General features: G+C 40.5%; 2 protein-coding genes across 5 annotated transcripts; both read right to left on the bottom strand.

Moving 5' to 3' along the window:
• Positions 1-19: 19 nt before the first annotated feature.
• LOC135599086 (probable monofunctional riboflavin biosynthesis protein RIBA 3, chloroplastic) lies at positions 20-2,555 on the bottom strand. Of its 3 annotated transcripts, none has more exons than XM_065093815.1 (7): positions 2,383-2,554; positions 1,981-2,302; positions 1,533-1,760; positions 1,142-1,464; positions 944-1,073; positions 572-868; positions 20-502 (listed from the first exon to the last, which is right to left on the bottom strand). In XM_065093815.1, the coding sequence occupies exons 1-7, from the start codon at positions 2,436-2,438 to the stop codon at positions 248-250; spliced, it is 1,611 nt and encodes a 536-aa protein (XP_064949887.1). In that variant the 5' UTR covers positions 2,439-2,554; the 3' UTR covers positions 20-247. The 3 variants fall into 3 exon arrangements, with proteins under 3 accessions (XP_064949887.1, XP_064949889.1, XP_064949888.1); XM_065093817.1 differs by having other exon boundaries at positions 111-404; positions 2,383-2,555; XM_065093816.1 differs by having other exon boundaries at positions 111-502; positions 580-868; positions 2,383-2,555.
• Positions 2,556-11,287: 8,732 nt separating this feature from the next.
• LOC135599084 (probable E3 ubiquitin-protein ligase RHC1A) lies at positions 11,288-13,716 on the bottom strand. 2 transcript variants are annotated; one of them, XM_065093813.1, is made up of 2 exons: positions 13,491-13,716; positions 11,288-12,428 (listed from the first exon to the last, which is right to left on the bottom strand). In XM_065093813.1, exon 2 carries the CDS (start codon positions 12,350-12,352, stop codon positions 11,399-11,401), a length of 954 nt encoding a protein of 317 aa, XP_064949885.1. In that variant the 5' UTR covers positions 12,353-12,428; positions 13,491-13,716; the 3' UTR covers positions 11,288-11,398. The 2 variants fall into 2 exon arrangements, with proteins under 2 accessions (XP_064949885.1, XP_064949884.1); XM_065093812.1 differs by having other exon boundaries at positions 11,288-12,422; positions 13,491-13,715.
• Between the last annotated feature and the right edge of the window lie 2,262 nt (positions 13,717-15,978).

Below are 15,978 nucleotides of genomic sequence, written 5' to 3'. Positions count from 1 at the left end.
GTCTGAATTAGATAGGCAGTTCCAAATTAAGGATGTTGGAATTACATTGATAACAACTTTACTAACTCATGCACAGATAAGTATGTTTTCAGTCAGCCAGACAGGAAAAATTAAAGAATTCACTAGAGAGACTCTGTGAGATGAACTTGATCAGCTTGTAATATGTAAGATGCAGGCGGAAGAAAAGAAAATGTCACCTCTGTTTCCATGGTTTATTGCTCCCAAAAGATCGGAGATTGAATCGATCTTATGATCCATTTTCTTTGTTGGCTTGATCAGCTTCTGAGCTCAAGAATTCAGGTGAACTTCCAGGGAGATCTGAGCCATAAATGTGGCCCATCTTCGTTCTCTTTGTCTCCAAGTATCTCTTGTTTTCCTCGGTTATAGGGGACATCACAGGGACTCTGCCAACAACAGCCAGACCGTAACCTTTGAGTCCCATGAACTTTGCAGGGTTGTTCGTCATAAATCTCATTGTGCGCACACCAATGTCTCTCAGAATCTGCTCGGTCCAAGAGAAACATACTTAAGAAACGTAAGGAGAGAACACAGCAAAGAGGAGAAGCTTCACCTGAGCACCTATTCCGTATTCACGAGCATCCACAGCCAACCCGAGTTCCAGATTAGCCTCCACCGTGTCGTGTCCTTGATCCTGCAGATTGTACGCTCGCAGCTTGTGTCCTAGACCGATCCCTCTTCCTTCGTGGCCGCGGAGATAGACAATGACTCCTCTTCCCACCTGCTCTATTACCCGTAGTGCGAGGTCGAGCTGGTTGCCACAGTCACAGCGAGCAGATCCTAGAATGTCTCCGGTTAGGCACTCGGAGTGCACTCTCACAAGCACATTTTGTCCATCTCCGATATCACCCTGGGAACAAACGTAAGATTACTCGGTGCAGATTGAGCAAGCGATAGCAATGATGGAGTTTGGAATGCTCCGTACCTTCACAACAGCAATGTGCTCGGTTCCATCTAATTTGGACTGGTAACAGTAAGCCTGGAAAAGCCCCCATTTAGTAGGCAACCGGGAGACAGCAATCTTTTCCACCAGTTTCTCTCGCTTTCTTCTATACCTGAGACTTGTAGGAGTTAAGATCAGTTCTAACAAGACAGGCTTAGTATAGCTTCAATGGAGGAATACCTGATCAAATCACTGATTGAGATTACTGGTAAGTCGTACTCCTTGGCCAGCATGCGTAACGTAGGCAGACCTGCCATGGAACCATCCTCTGGATCAATGATGGTGGAGAGAATCGATGCAGGCCGCAATCCGGCAAAAGTCACCAGATCCACTGATGCCTCGGTATGTCCTGCTCTCTTCAGAACACCACCATTTCTATACTTGAGAGGAAACACATGACCAGGCCTTCTGAAGTCTCCTGGCTTGGAATCAGGAGAAGCAAGAGCAAGAATTGTTTCTGCTCTATCAGCAGCTGACACACCACTAGATGTTGTCCTGGCGTCCTAAGACCATTCCAAATGCAGGGTGTCAAATGCTATCAGCATTAGTTTAGTTTCTACTCAGAGCTTACCACTGTTATTGTGGCTGCTGCAGCAGACAGGTCCTTGATCTCGGTGATGGGAGACATCATAGGAATCATGAGTCGCTCCAGGTCCTCTTCCTTCATTCCGACAGATACTATTCCGGAGCCATGCTTCATCATAAAAGCAATTGCCTTGGTGTTAGCTAGAGTTGCTGCCATGATGAGATCTCCTTCGTTCTCGCCATCGTCATCGTCGTCATCTACAGCAATCACAAACTAGAGAATAATGTTTGGGTTAACTGTATGTCCTCTGTTCTTGAACTTGGTATATATTGGTGGTCAATCTGAGATCAAAACTCTATCTTGCAATAAACATGAAAACTGTCCAATACTGATTAGCATAAACTATGGGCTAATGTTCGTCAGAATAGCAGGAGACGATAGCCAATGGAACAGATCATACATACAACATATATATGATATGTGTGATCCTAACCTTTCCTTCTCGCAAAGCATTGATAGCCTGATCAATGGAGCAGAAGCCTTTCGAAGGTTGGTCGGGATCGCCCTCCGCATCGCTGACAAAGAAATCTACTGTTTCCTGAGTTATCTCCGCGTTCAGAGTGCTAAACGCACTTCTTGATCCATCCAATCCTCCAACGACGGATCCATTGTCATTTCCTTTCGGAGAACCTCCATCCAGCCATTCTGCGCCTTCTGTTCCGCTTCCACCGATGGAGCGACATCCTAACCTCGACCAGCCCTTCTTGATTAGTCCATAGCTCAGATTGTGGATACCGATGAAGGTGGGGTGGCAGCTGTGACGAACTCCAAATTGGTAAATACCAGATGGAAAGAAACAACAAGACTTGGGCGTGGTGAACAGAGAGAGGCCTACCTGGAGCTGATGATGGTTTGAGGTGAGAAGGGGAAGCTAAGCAGAAGGCAATCCATTTAGAGAAAGTTCCAAGCTGAAAGATCGATGCTTCTCCGAGTTGCTTATATACAAGTGCTGCGCTCGGCCTCTGTTCGGTAAAATTCCAGTTCATGCATTGACTTATCCGTTCATCTGGATAATGGAAGTATATCCGAGGGATAGAACAATGGCGACCTCATATTCTTGATGGTGTAAGACAAATAACGTAACCACAAATATATGCCAATTGTACATAAGCAAGTTTGAACAACTTGCAAAAAGGACACAAGGAAGATGCGTAAACCAATTAAATGATTCATCTGAGAACTGCAGGAACAAAGTGCATCCGATAATTAATTCTGAAAAGGTTCCCAAGCGGAAGTTGGAGGGATGTGATTGGTTAAAATTAACATTGAGCATGTGTTTAGTTTGGAATAATGTTATGTGATAAATACAAGGATCGTGTACTGATAACTGGTGAAGAGATTAAAGACATACACGTAATCGCTAATTGAGTATGAAAAGGAATAATACATGGTTTCTTGTGGCGGGCTGCCAGCTTCAAGGTGTAAATCCCAAACCAAGCTAAGAGCTGGAAGCCCTGTAGAAGGTCCAATGGTAAAGTTGGCTAAGAAACCTACACCAAGATACCTTACCAGAGGTGCCCTGTAGAGGCACCTCTGAAACCTACACCAAGATATTGTAAAGTTGGCTAAGAGAATCGTCAACTTTCAATATATACACCAAGATATTAACAATTTGACACATATGATAACTAATTGAGATAGGATGACTAACCATGTAATTTAAGGCGGTTTTGATAGCCAGCTACTGTCTATAATTTTGTTTTCAGAACAGTTTGATATTTAATGAAATTATTTTTCTTTTTTTTAAATAATACATGGTTTCTTTTTTAAAAATATAATACATGATTTCAGAGAAAAAGATAGAAAAAAAAATACAAAAGAGAATATGATGAGGGTGAAGGGCGCAGCTAAAATATCACTTTAATCATGTCATATCAACAGAATACTTTCATCTAAAATGAGGTTTGCTCTCATCTAAAATTAAGACTAAACACTCGAAACTCCTTTTGCCAGTAACGACCTCTCATCTCTAAGACTCTTTTTGCCGGTAACGACCACCAACTTAATAATATTAGATAGATCTTGTTAGATATATTCAAGTATAGTTTTTGCAAGAACAAAATAAAATAGGATACGAAAATTTTGGATACCAAGAAACAATTTTATTCAACTAAGTTGTGATTCACAAAACATATCTCTTTTCTTTCCCTCTTATAAATACCAACACAATAATAATAATAATACTAATAAGATTGAATCAATTTATTGATAGCAGATAAGATTTTTTTAATTATATGAAAAAATATCTCTATTTTGTTCAGGAAAATCCTCTAATCTGTTAGAGAAATTCTCCTTCTTAATCTGTATAAATAGGAGAAGGACTAATACAAATTAGCTTCTTTTGTAATGTTTATCAACTTTTTTTCTAACACGGTATCAGAGTTTTCTCCGCTTCGGTAGAGTTTTGGTGTGTCGGTGTGGAAGCCGGAAGGATTGGTGTTGACTTCCTTCCTCCACTACAGTTCCTCCCCATCCTCCCTTCCAATTGCGGTGTCTGCTTCTCTCACAAGAAAAGCAAGAACCGTAGCTCCCTCGGCCAGCAGCAGCCGACGATAACCTCTCTGCCTTGACGCAACTCGGCGGCCGCTTCCCGGCCAGCAGCACAACCTGAACCGCTGCGAGAATTCTTCACCATCGGGAAGATCTCCTTCCACCCAAGTATACTAGGAAGAACATCTTTAGAAGGACTGCTCCCTATGGATAGAAGACCAGTGATTCCAAACCTCCTCCTTCTTGTCCGGTTGGAAAGGGCGACGCTTGCGGGCTTCCTCTCCCGCCTCTCCGACTCCGTCAGTCGATCTCACCTATTAGTACTCCTACTGTGGCAGCGGTTGCTCTGCCTCACCATCATCAACTGGCCGACAGATCTCTATCGCCCGCGACTCTGTTGTGTCGCACCGCACCGCATCCAGGAACCACCAGCTCTATCCCCAAATCCTTGACCTCGCTGCCAACAACCTCGCTAGGGCTCGACCTGGCATCGCTGAGTGAGCTGCGAGTCTTGGCCAGCTGCTAACTCCGCCCGCTGCTGCAGCCACAGCGCCTCCTATATAGCAGCTGCTGCAGCAGCCACAGCCGCAGCATCACTATAGCTTCCTAGTCTGCTGCAGCTTCCGCAGCAGCCACGGCAGCTGCAACCGTAACAACAGTAGTCGCAGCCGTAGTCCAACCGTAGCATCGTTTTAGCTTCCTCATCTACTACAGCTTCCTCCAACTTCCGCACCAACAACAACAGCCACAGCCGCAACAGCAGCCACAGCCACAGCCGCAACCGCAGCAACAGCAACAGCAACAGCAGCCGCAGCCATAGCTGCAGCCGCAGCATCGCTGTAGCTTCCTCATCTACTGCAACTTTCGCACTAGCTGCAATTGCAATAGCAGCAGCCGCCACAGCGATCTACTCTTGCTCTTCTCACGAGCCTTCTCTCTTATTTCCTCAAATTCCATTCCTCTCCAAACCCTCCAATTCTCTTCGTTGCTCTTCAGCACAAAAAAATAAAGTATGGGATATCTTCATTATCTTCTTCTGATATTCCAGTTACTATGTCTGCAAGAACTCATAGTACTTCTCCTACAGGACTTATCCCCAACAATGTTGCCATATTGATCCATTTTAAGTTATCAAAGAGTAGCAACTATGCATCTTAGTAGGCTTAATTTTCTAATCTCTTATTTGGATATGAATTGCTAGGCTACGTTGACGGCTCCTTCAGCTATCCGCCAGTCATGGTTAACATCCCCGGTGAACCCAGTCTAGTACTAAATCCTGCTCACAAACTATAGCAACGTCAAGATCATCTCATCCTCCAAGCTATTCAAGCATTAGTTGCTGGATCCGTCACTTCACTAATATCTTCTTGTAGGAGCTTCACTAATATCTTCTTGTAGGACTGTTGTCGAAGCATGGTCTAAACTATAAACAACCTTGGCGAATTATTCACGTACTCACAAGCTCAGTATGCTATCCAAGCTGATAGTGACCAAACAAGAGGGAAGTACTATCACTGATTATCTATTAAATATCAAAGTTATCATCGATGATTTGACTTTGATAGGTCATACCCTATGTGACGAAGAGATCATCATTTATACTCTTAATGGTCTCAGAAACGATTACAATGAGTTAGCAACTGCAATTCGGGCACGCGACATGCCAGTATCCTTTGAAGACCTCTATAACAAGTTGATTGATTATAAAATATATTTGAAGCATGAGGATAGGCTGCTCGGACCAACTATCACAACTCAAGTCAATCATAAGTCCAAGAGGAAGGGCACTCGGTACCCTCCGAACATCTCCAAAGTTTGGCCAATACACATCTTGATCCTTTGGATCCCATGCGAAACCCCCCTTATCCTCCTAATCATACCTTCTTGCAACCTGGCACCTCCAATAATCGTCCGTCTTAGCATCCTGCCCCACCAAGCCAACAAAGATGAGTCGTCTATGTTGAATCTCGGATTTTGATGATGAAGTCAATTATAACTTGTTTGATCTAATCTATATGTTGAGAAAAGTGTGCAAGATTAACTACGATGGCAGTAAGACATAAAGCAGGTGTTGTGCCGGAGTCAAGATCGAGATCTCATTGGGAGTTCGAGAGTTCGACGGAAGTCCGGACGTTCGTCGAAAGTTCTGCGGGAACCAACCGAGAAGTCTAGGAGCTTGCCATAGAGGCTCATCGGAACTCACCAAGAAGATCATGTAAAGTCTAGGAGCTTGTCGGGAGTCCGTCGGAACATTTCTGAGAGTTCGTCGAATGTTCACTGGAAGTACGCTAGAAGCTTGCCGGAAGAGCAATTGACGCACCAGAACAAGAAGCGCTGTAAATTATGTCTTAATTATCGTAGTTAGAGAGTAAATTAAGTTAGGATTGGGAGGTAATCCCACTAACTTAATTATGGGCCAATTGGGCCCTTGACAGGACTGAATTAGGTTGAATTGAGCACTCAATTCAGCCTCTGAAAATATGGTCGGCGGTGGCACCGTTTAGAAGGCAGTGCCCCTGGTTTTCTGGGCAGTGATACCATCCAGACTGGGCGGTGGTACCACCCCTGTTCGACGGTGGTACCACCCAGAGTCAAATCAGCAGTGGTAGTACCACCCAATAACGATGGTAGTACCGTCAGTACCTCGGATTCCAGATATGTGATACTTTTTTGCTCCAAATTTGAAGCCATATAAAAACCCCACACTTTTTTGTATGAAAGGACACGAAACCTATTGGCATAATCTTGAGTTCTTGAGTCTTAAAGTGTTGTAAAAGTTAGAATTCTCCTCCTTCATCTCTTAGCCTTGTAACCATCTAAGAAAGAGGAGCGAGACTTGTAAGAGTTCATCTCCTAAACCCGAGAAAAGGAGAAAGTGCAGGAAAGAGATGTTCGGTCTTCACCTATTGAAGGAAGGCCTATAGTGGACGCCAGTGACCTCGTCGGAGGAGGAATCCGAAAGTGGATATAGGTCACATTGACCGAACCACTCTAAAACTCGGTTTGTATTTACTTTGAGCAATTTATTTTTACAGCAAACTGCCTCTCCTCCTTACTATGCTTTTACTACACCCACATACGCTTTTAAGTAACCACCTTCTGAGATCGGCTTTAATTTTATGAAAGCTTTCAAGTTCAAATTCTCTCCGAAACGAATTGGATCGAAACCATTTTTATCGGAATCAGTTTTAATCGAAATAAGTCTTTTGAAATCATGAAAGTTTTTCGCTGCATTAATTCACCCCCCCTCTTAGTGCCACTCCGATGACTAGCCAACCCAACTGGATTGTCGACTCTAGCGCCTCCCATCACATCACCGCTGATCTTCAGAATTTGTCTCTTCACAACACCTATGGCGGCGATGAAGATATCATCATTGGTGACAGTAAAGGACTTCCTATAACTCATATTGGTTCCACAATGCTTACTTCTAATAATACCACATTTATACTCGATGATGTTTTATGCGCCCCTCATATTAAACGCAACCTTATTTTTGTTTTTTAATTTTGCAAACATAACAATACTTTAATTAAATTCTTTCCTGATTCCTTTCTTGTTAAGGACTTAAGCACGGGGGCATCCTTGGTCCAAGGCCCAAAGAGAGGCAACATTTACGAATGGCCGTTAGCTCCACAAATAACCCAACCCACTGTTCATTCTTCCGTTGCGGTTGTAGTTGATGTGCGGCAACGTCGTCTTAGTCATCACTCGTCCCTTATTCAGTAGAAATTACTTTCTTATTACTCTCTTCCTATCTTTAAATCACATAGTTCTATAATGCATTGTGATGCATGCCTTAGTAATAAATGTCATCGACAACCCTTTGGCTCATCTTTCATTTCCTCATCTAAAACCATTTGAAATTATTTATACAGATGTTTGAGACCCTGCTCCAATCCTATCTTTTAATAAATTCAGATTTTATGTTATCTTTGTAGATCATTTCACTAACTACACATGGTTATATCCTCTTCACCATAAATCTGACGTATCCACCATCTTTCCCACCTTTCGAAAGTTGGTCGAAAACCACTTTCACTCTACAATCAAACAGTTTACTCTGATGGTGGCGGTGAATAGTAGAAACAATTTCCTCAACTTGTTGGCTCTACCAAACGCAAACATCGGCATATAGTAGAAACTGGGCTCACTCTTCTACATCAGGCCTCCGTGCCTTCCACCTTCAGGATAACAACCTTTCAAACTACCGTCTACCTTATTAATAGAATGCCTATGTCAGTCCTATATTACCAGTCCTCCTTTGACACACTATTTCACAAACCCCCAAACCTTCGTAAACTCAGAGTTTTCAATTATCTCCGTTATCCATGGTTACGTCCCTATGCCTCTCATAAGTTAACATCATGATCTAATCCTTACGTCTTTATAGGTTACTCTTTTAAACATAATGCTTTCCGCTGCTATAATCTTCACACTCACAAAGTCCTTATATCATGTCATGTTATTTTTGTTGAGTCTGTCTTTCCTTTCCAAAGCTGTACCTATTCTACCATACGGACCACTTCATTAACCATTCCTCACTAGAATATACCTCCGAACCAACCGGACGAGCCTCCCATGACATCCTCCCATTCCTCCCCTTATGATCCACACTATATCACTCCTCCAGTTCAACAATTGCCCATTCCCTCCATTCCTACTCCACCTCTTTCTTCTCCAAATGTTGGGGTACATAGTTCAGAAACATAACCATTATCTTTATCTCCTTCTCGGTTAAGTGACACTGACGTACCTCCACCTGACCCGGCCTATGTTAGAGCCTCCCAATCACTTATTCCGCCAACACAACCTCATGATCTCGTAGTCTCCAACCATCCTATGACCACCCGCTCCAAGAGTAGTATTTCCAAACCGCGTCAAGTCCTTAACCTCCATGCTATCATGGATTCCTCGTCCACCACAATTGAACCTACCACCTTCACTCAAGCCCAAAAATCTCCGCATTGGCGTACTGTCATATGTGAGGAATATAATGCCTTCCTCTATAACTCAACATGGGATCTAGTACCCTTTCATTATACACAAAATATCATCAGGTGTAAGTGGGTCTTTCGAATTAAGCGAAACCCAGATGGCTCTATTGCCCGATATAAGGCACGCCTTATCGCCAAAGGGTTTCATCAAAGACCTGGAGTTGATTTCACTGAGACATTTAGTCCCGTTGTTAAGCCAACTACAATCCGACTTATCCTGAGTCTGACCACCATTAAGGGTTGGCAATTACGACAATTGGATGTTAATAATGCCTTTTTACAAAGAACTCTAACTGAAGCTGTCTTTATGCAACAACCTCCTGGTTTCACTCATTCTCAGTATCCAATGTATATTTGCAAACTGCAAAAAGCTATTTATGGACTTCATCAGACCCCAAGAGCTTGGTACACAAAACTTGACTCTTTTCTGACTTCAGTTGGCTTTCTCAACTCCAAATCTGATACCTCGTCATTTCTCCAACAATATCATGGTGCCACAATATATATTTTGGTATATGTGGATGACATCATTATCACAGGTAACAACCCCATAGAAATCCAAGCGTTTATCAAACAATTGGCAGCTCGGTTCTCGCTTAAAGATCTAGGACCCTTGAACTACTTTTTGGGTGTAGAAGCAACATTCACATCTTCCGGTCTCTTTCTCTCACAAAGAAAGTATATTCAAGATTTATTATCAAAAATAAACATGCAGGACGCAAATACGGTTACAACTCCTCTCTCTACTAATAACTCTCTCAAATTGTCTGATGGAAGTCCTACTACGGAGCTGACTCAATACCGACAAGTCGTTGGCTCCTTGCAGTACTTAGTTCTCACCCGTCCAGACATCTCCTTTGTAGTCAACAAATTATCACAGTTTATGCAAAGATCGTCTACTATGCACTAGTCTGCGATCAAACGAATCCTGCGATATCTTAAGGGGACCCTCAATCATGGTCTCTTCCTTCGTAAACACTCTCCACTTCAGCTTCATGCATTTATTAATCCCGATTGGGCAAGCGACTTTGATGATAGAACATCCACATCGGGGTATATTATCTTCCTTGGAGCTAATACAATCAGTTAGAGTTCTAAGAAGCAAAAGACAATCGTACGGTCTACAACTAAAGTTGAATACCGTGCCATCGCCACTGTCACTATCGAACTTAATTGAGTCACAAATCTGCTCAAGGTACTCAACATCAACTCCACTCCTACAATATATTGTGATAATGTCGGAGCTACCTATCTATGCGCTAATCCGGTGTTCCACTCCTGCATGAAACATATTGCTATCGACTTCCATTTTGTGCAAGATCAAGTTGTCCGCCATCAACTACGTGTTTCTCATGTTCATTCGGCTGATCAGTTAGCCGACTCACTCACGAAGCCTCTCGCTCGTTAACTTTTGCATTACATCGATCCAAGATTTGTGTCCTTGATAGGAGCACTATCTTGTAGGGGCATGATAGTAGATAAGATTTCTTTAACTATATGAGAAAATCTCTCTACTCTATTGAGTGAAATCCTCCCTCATAATATGTATAAATAGGAAAGGGACATGTTAATGCAAATTAACTTCTTCTATAATATTTGTCTCTATCCCTTTTTTCTAACATTTATCACGTCAAATTGATAAACAAATTTGACCATAATATTAACCACATAAGGAAAATTAGTTACACGATACGACCAAGAGATAAACCAGAAATTTCCAAATCTAAATAGAAAAATAACTAGCTTAATATATGTGGCGTTCATACTAATATTTTCAGTGCCTAGTTTGCCATCAATCATTGAGATTTTAACAATGTAAATGAGATTAGTTAAGTTTCAGTAAGAATCAAAAGTTGACTATCTCGAAGTGCATCTAGATGAAAATATATAATCATAAATCTAAAACTAATACAACAAAAGAGTTGTGGATCCAAAATCCTAATGATGTATTCACTATAATAATTGTGTAGCTCCATACACCCAAGAGCTCCACCTGGCATTCACTCGTGTGATTTATTCATGGAAAAATATGTAGTTACAAGGAATATCCTAAGAAATGAAGACGTGGAAGCAAATAGAAACAAGGGATTATCCTCAATGAAAACGGCTCTCCAAGGATCAAATCCTAATGAGAAAAATCATTTTTCTCAACAGTTACAAGCACCAAGAAACAGAAGAGAAGCCCTAATATTACTTGGTTTCTGCTTTGTTAGAATGGAAATTATGATGGAAGCATTCACATTCACAAAATAGTAAGCCACAACGTACATATTCTTGTTATTCAGAATATGTTTCATGAACTTCCGGAGACTGCATATGACAAGGTCTTACACAATTTGTGAAATGATAACTAAAAGTAAGATCTTAATAGTCGAAGGGCCAGCCAGAATAATGCATCTGATTGATATCTTCCTGAACAGCAGTAGAACTACTCCCACCCGTCCCATTTGTGTTAGAGTTAGTGGTGATTGCAGTGCCATATGGCCCAAGAAAGGAGAAGAGATTTCTCCTGGCTTGGCTTTCTCCACCATTTTCCCTAGTAGTATAACTGTTGATGCTTGAACCATCACCAAAATACTGGTTTCTACTACGTACATGATTTCCATGACCGGAGGCTTGGGATGGCAGCCTGTGGCGACAAACTGGGCAAGAATTGTGTTGGACTAACCAAGGGATGATGCAGTCTGAGTGATATAAATGCTTACATGGCATTTCACGTGCTTCAGATCCCAACTCAAATTTGTCTTTGCAAACTGGACAGTGTGAATCACCTCGAAGATGCCTCTGGTTGATCTTCACGATGGGCATGGCATCAATTGCTGATTGCGAAGCAGGTGGTGGGCCATGGTGGTTATTCCTGCTAAGCTGTTCGATGAAGTCTTCAAATCCAGAACCAAAAAAGTAGTGCCCCAAGTTAGCACGACTCATCCCAACTCCAGTGCCACCATTAAATAGAAGTTCAGTCTCTCCGTTAGATGTATGCGAAGGAAGCTGGCCACGAAACAGCAGCCAAGGCTCGAGTCCAAATCTTGTCCCATTTCCCATGGGAACACTGGGTCTACCATGGACATCAAACTCCCTGCTGCTTCCTCCCATTCTTTGCCTTATCAATGCAGAGAAGGCATCGATAATTCCAAACTGATTGTTGCGGCGATCATTAGAGTCCACTACAAAATAATCAAATGGGTTCAGTCTGTCGTCTAGCTCATTCAGTTCTTGCACAAAGCCTCCATTACAGTTGGGGCAGGTCATGTCCCTTCCGAGTGGCTGAACTGCTCGACTGCAAACATAACACCAATGTGTATTTGCTCTTGACATTTTCCTAGCACTTCAGATCACTATGAACTTGGAAAACTGAACACTTGTTTGAGTCAGACTGTATAGACTCCTGCACCTTCCAAGGTCAAAGTCATAATAGAACAATCACATAAAATTTACATAAAAAATGCAGTGTTTTCAGCCTCTCCAATCAAGCACCCGAGCAATTGAAGGAAAAAACAATGATGGCTTACATGGGCGCATAACCTTCAGTTTGCTGGTTATATAACAAAATATATTAGAGCACCAAGGATGAACCATAAACTAGTCTCAGAGAGAGAAAGAGAGAGCACATATCATCTGTTTGAACAACATCCACTCATGATAAACTCAGAGATGTCAATGCACTATCCAAATTTACAGCATAACATGTTAAAATAAGACAAACAAGAAAATGAAAGAGATATAGCACTAAGTATGACATCCAATTGAGTGTAAGGAAATTACAGATGCATATCCATAGACAACTATATCCCTAATAAATCAGGCTACACCATGATCAGTTTCAATAGGTAGAAAATTTGCAGAAATTCTTACTGTTAATCTTTTATCAACATTGCAAGTTATCGAACGTGAGCATCTTAGTAACAAATACAGAAGCTTCAGATCCTCCTACTCCAAAGTAAACAGAGTAATCTGATCTAACACTCAGATACAGGAGAGATCCCTCAAAATTCCTATTGCAAGTGCTTCTTGATTATGAGCAAGACTCTAGGCAGACCTAACATGCACCACCGTTAGCATTATATTTGAGCTCCGAGGTTCTCATAAGCATTGGAGTATTAGCTACCACGTTGTTGTTGTCCTTGTACAATTTTCAGTGAATTTTGATTCTCGTCCAAAATTAGTAAAAATCTGTTCTTCTTTCATAACAGTGTGGAATTACTATGTTAATAACAGCAAAATCATAATGATGACGTTATAGATTAACCATCAGTTTTGTGGTTTTTTCTTATAAAATTAAAGAGGGATATAATACAGGCACAGATTTATCCCCAAACATGGAATGTCAACCACTTGTATCCTCCATCGGAATTCATCATCCAAAAGGGGAAAGCAAGAAAGATCGAGAGTATAGAATGGCGATTAGCATCTACCATCAAAACAACGTTCAGAGGAGTAAAGAGGGTTACAGTACCTTGAGGAGGAGGCGTTGAAGATAAGGTGGGAGAGAGCGCAAGGGCAAGCCTTCCCACGACAGCCAGCCTAGCAAAAGGGTGAAGCGAGGAAGGGTTTCGCAAAGGGATGATGGAAGGGAATAGAGATAAATTTGGGATAAGGCATGAGATGCAGGTGATGAGAACAGGTAGGTGATGATGGAGACCTCTGGACTGCCGCAATCACTCGCCCAACTTTGTCACACGCATTTTGAACCTTCCGAGTAAGAACGTCTCACCGTTACAGAAGAATATCTATATCATATCTGGCTTAACCAATTTTACAGTAAGGTGTCTGATGAGACGGTGCCCATTCTATGGGCCCGAAGATTGCCCATTAATGCCGCTCCTTTACTTGTACGGAAGAACGGTACCCAAAAAAAATTAAGGCTCTTTTATCAAAAAAATTCGGATGATGGGTTTTACCTATATATTTTTTTCATGGTCTATTTTATTTAAATTTTAAAAATATATTTTTTAATCAATTCGATCCTTTATATTAATCTGTCAACCTGATTCAAACCCCACCGACCTTTTATATTAATCTGTCGGATTGATCTAAAATAATAATATTTTTTTCTCATAAAATTATTCAAAATTATTTTTTATTTAAATTATCTAAATTTTTTAATTATGTATATCATTATAAATATTATTATTAAAATTTATTTAAGATTAATTTATTAATATAATTTTATAAATTATCAATCCAGACCACTATGTTGGCTACCATATCACTACAAAAATATAAATTATATTTTAAAATATCTTATAAATAATAAAATATTATTATAATTTATACCACATAAACCTATTATCTTATGCTACTTGACGAATATTAGTCAGATAAAACTTTGGGATATATATTATGAATAATATTTACTAAACTTTTTAATCTAATTATATAAAAATTGATTCAATAATAAAAATAATTATAATAATTATTAAATATAAAAACTTTAATCAACACAAAAATTTATATGATGATAATAATCATGATAAAATAAAATTATTCTTTTATGTGAAAATAAATATTATTGTATAATTTTTCTCTCGTGTATTTAATAACCACATAATTTTTCTAAAATAATAAATGAAAACTTAAATACCACAAGCAATTAAATTTGAAATACCAAATGTCAATCCAATTAAATTTTATAAATAATTTTTCATGTCATATGAAAAAACTAAAATATCCATAATTTATTTTTTCTGTTATGATATTTTATAAATTATGTAAAAGACCCAAATAGATCAATCAACCCTATTCAATTGGCTAAGAGCCACAATGAATTGAAAAATCCTAAATATGACCATCTAAATTAGGCCTCGCAGCCAACCAAATCAATTAAACCATTGAGTGGGGGTTGGTCAAAATAAGGTTCAGTTAAAATTAGGATGGACCAAAGTCCAAATCTATCAAACTAGAATTTAGCTCGATCAAAATCTAAAAATTTATCAAAATCTAAAGCCCAAATATAAACGAAACTAAATCTAGTCAAAAAGTCAAAATTCAATCAAAAGGTAACATTTAGTCAAAATTAATTTTGACCTAATTTAAGTCCAAATTGAGGTGTTGCCTCGATCACACACCTCATCATGATTATTGCGGTTGTATGTTCCTCACCGATGGCTACTATTGACCAACTAAATAGCAAACCAATTGCTACTGTCGCGTGACATCTGCGATGAGGATACTGTTAGGAATGAGTCAGCACTAAGAGGAGAGGGGGTGAATTAGTGCAGCGGATAAAAATACGTCGGTTTAAAAATCTTCTTAGAATAAAAACTGATTTCGATACATTCAGCTTAACTCGAAAGCAAAAGAAAGAGTGTAATATGAAAGTTAAGCAAGTAAGATAGTTTGCAATAAATGTAAATAGCAAAGCATAAATGAAAACCAGATTTTATAATGGTTCGGTCGTCGTGACCTACATCCACTCCATTGATTTCTCTTCTGTCGAGACCATCGGCATATCTTCCTTCAATGAGTGAAGATTAACTACCATTACAACTCGATTCTCCTTTTGACAGGTTCAGAAGAGAACCTTTACAACCCCTCTTCACTCCTCTCTTAAACAAGCCTAACACTTAGAGTTTGATAAGAGTTCACACAAGATTACAATAGCGTTTTCTTTTCTTTTTGCTTTCAGTTGTGTGTGTTAACTAGGGATGAGAGGGGTATTTATAGGCCTCAAGTTGATTCAAACTTAGAGCCTAAAAAGGTCTCATCTTGGGTTTTCCGGGTCCTGACGGTACCACTGCCTTGTCTGGTGGTACCACCACTTGGGAGATTATGACTGGCGGTACCACCGCCTAACAGTCTCGGAGACTGAGTCTAAGCGGTACCACCGCCCAGTCTAGTGGTACCACCGCTTGGGAGATTGTGACTGGTGGTACCATCGCCTGATAATCTCGGAGACTGAGTCTGAGCAGTACCACCACCCAGACCAACGGTACCATCACTTA

This window comes from Musa acuminata, chromosome BXJ2-1, assembly GCF_036884655.1.
Source record: "Musa acuminata AAA Group cultivar baxijiao chromosome BXJ2-1, Cavendish_Baxijiao_AAA, whole genome shotgun sequence".
Classification (NCBI taxonomy): Eukaryota; Viridiplantae; Streptophyta; class Magnoliopsida; order Zingiberales; family Musaceae; genus Musa; species Musa acuminata.
Note: the sequence above shows the minus strand (reverse complement) of the source record. Positions and strands in the feature narration are given on the sequence as shown.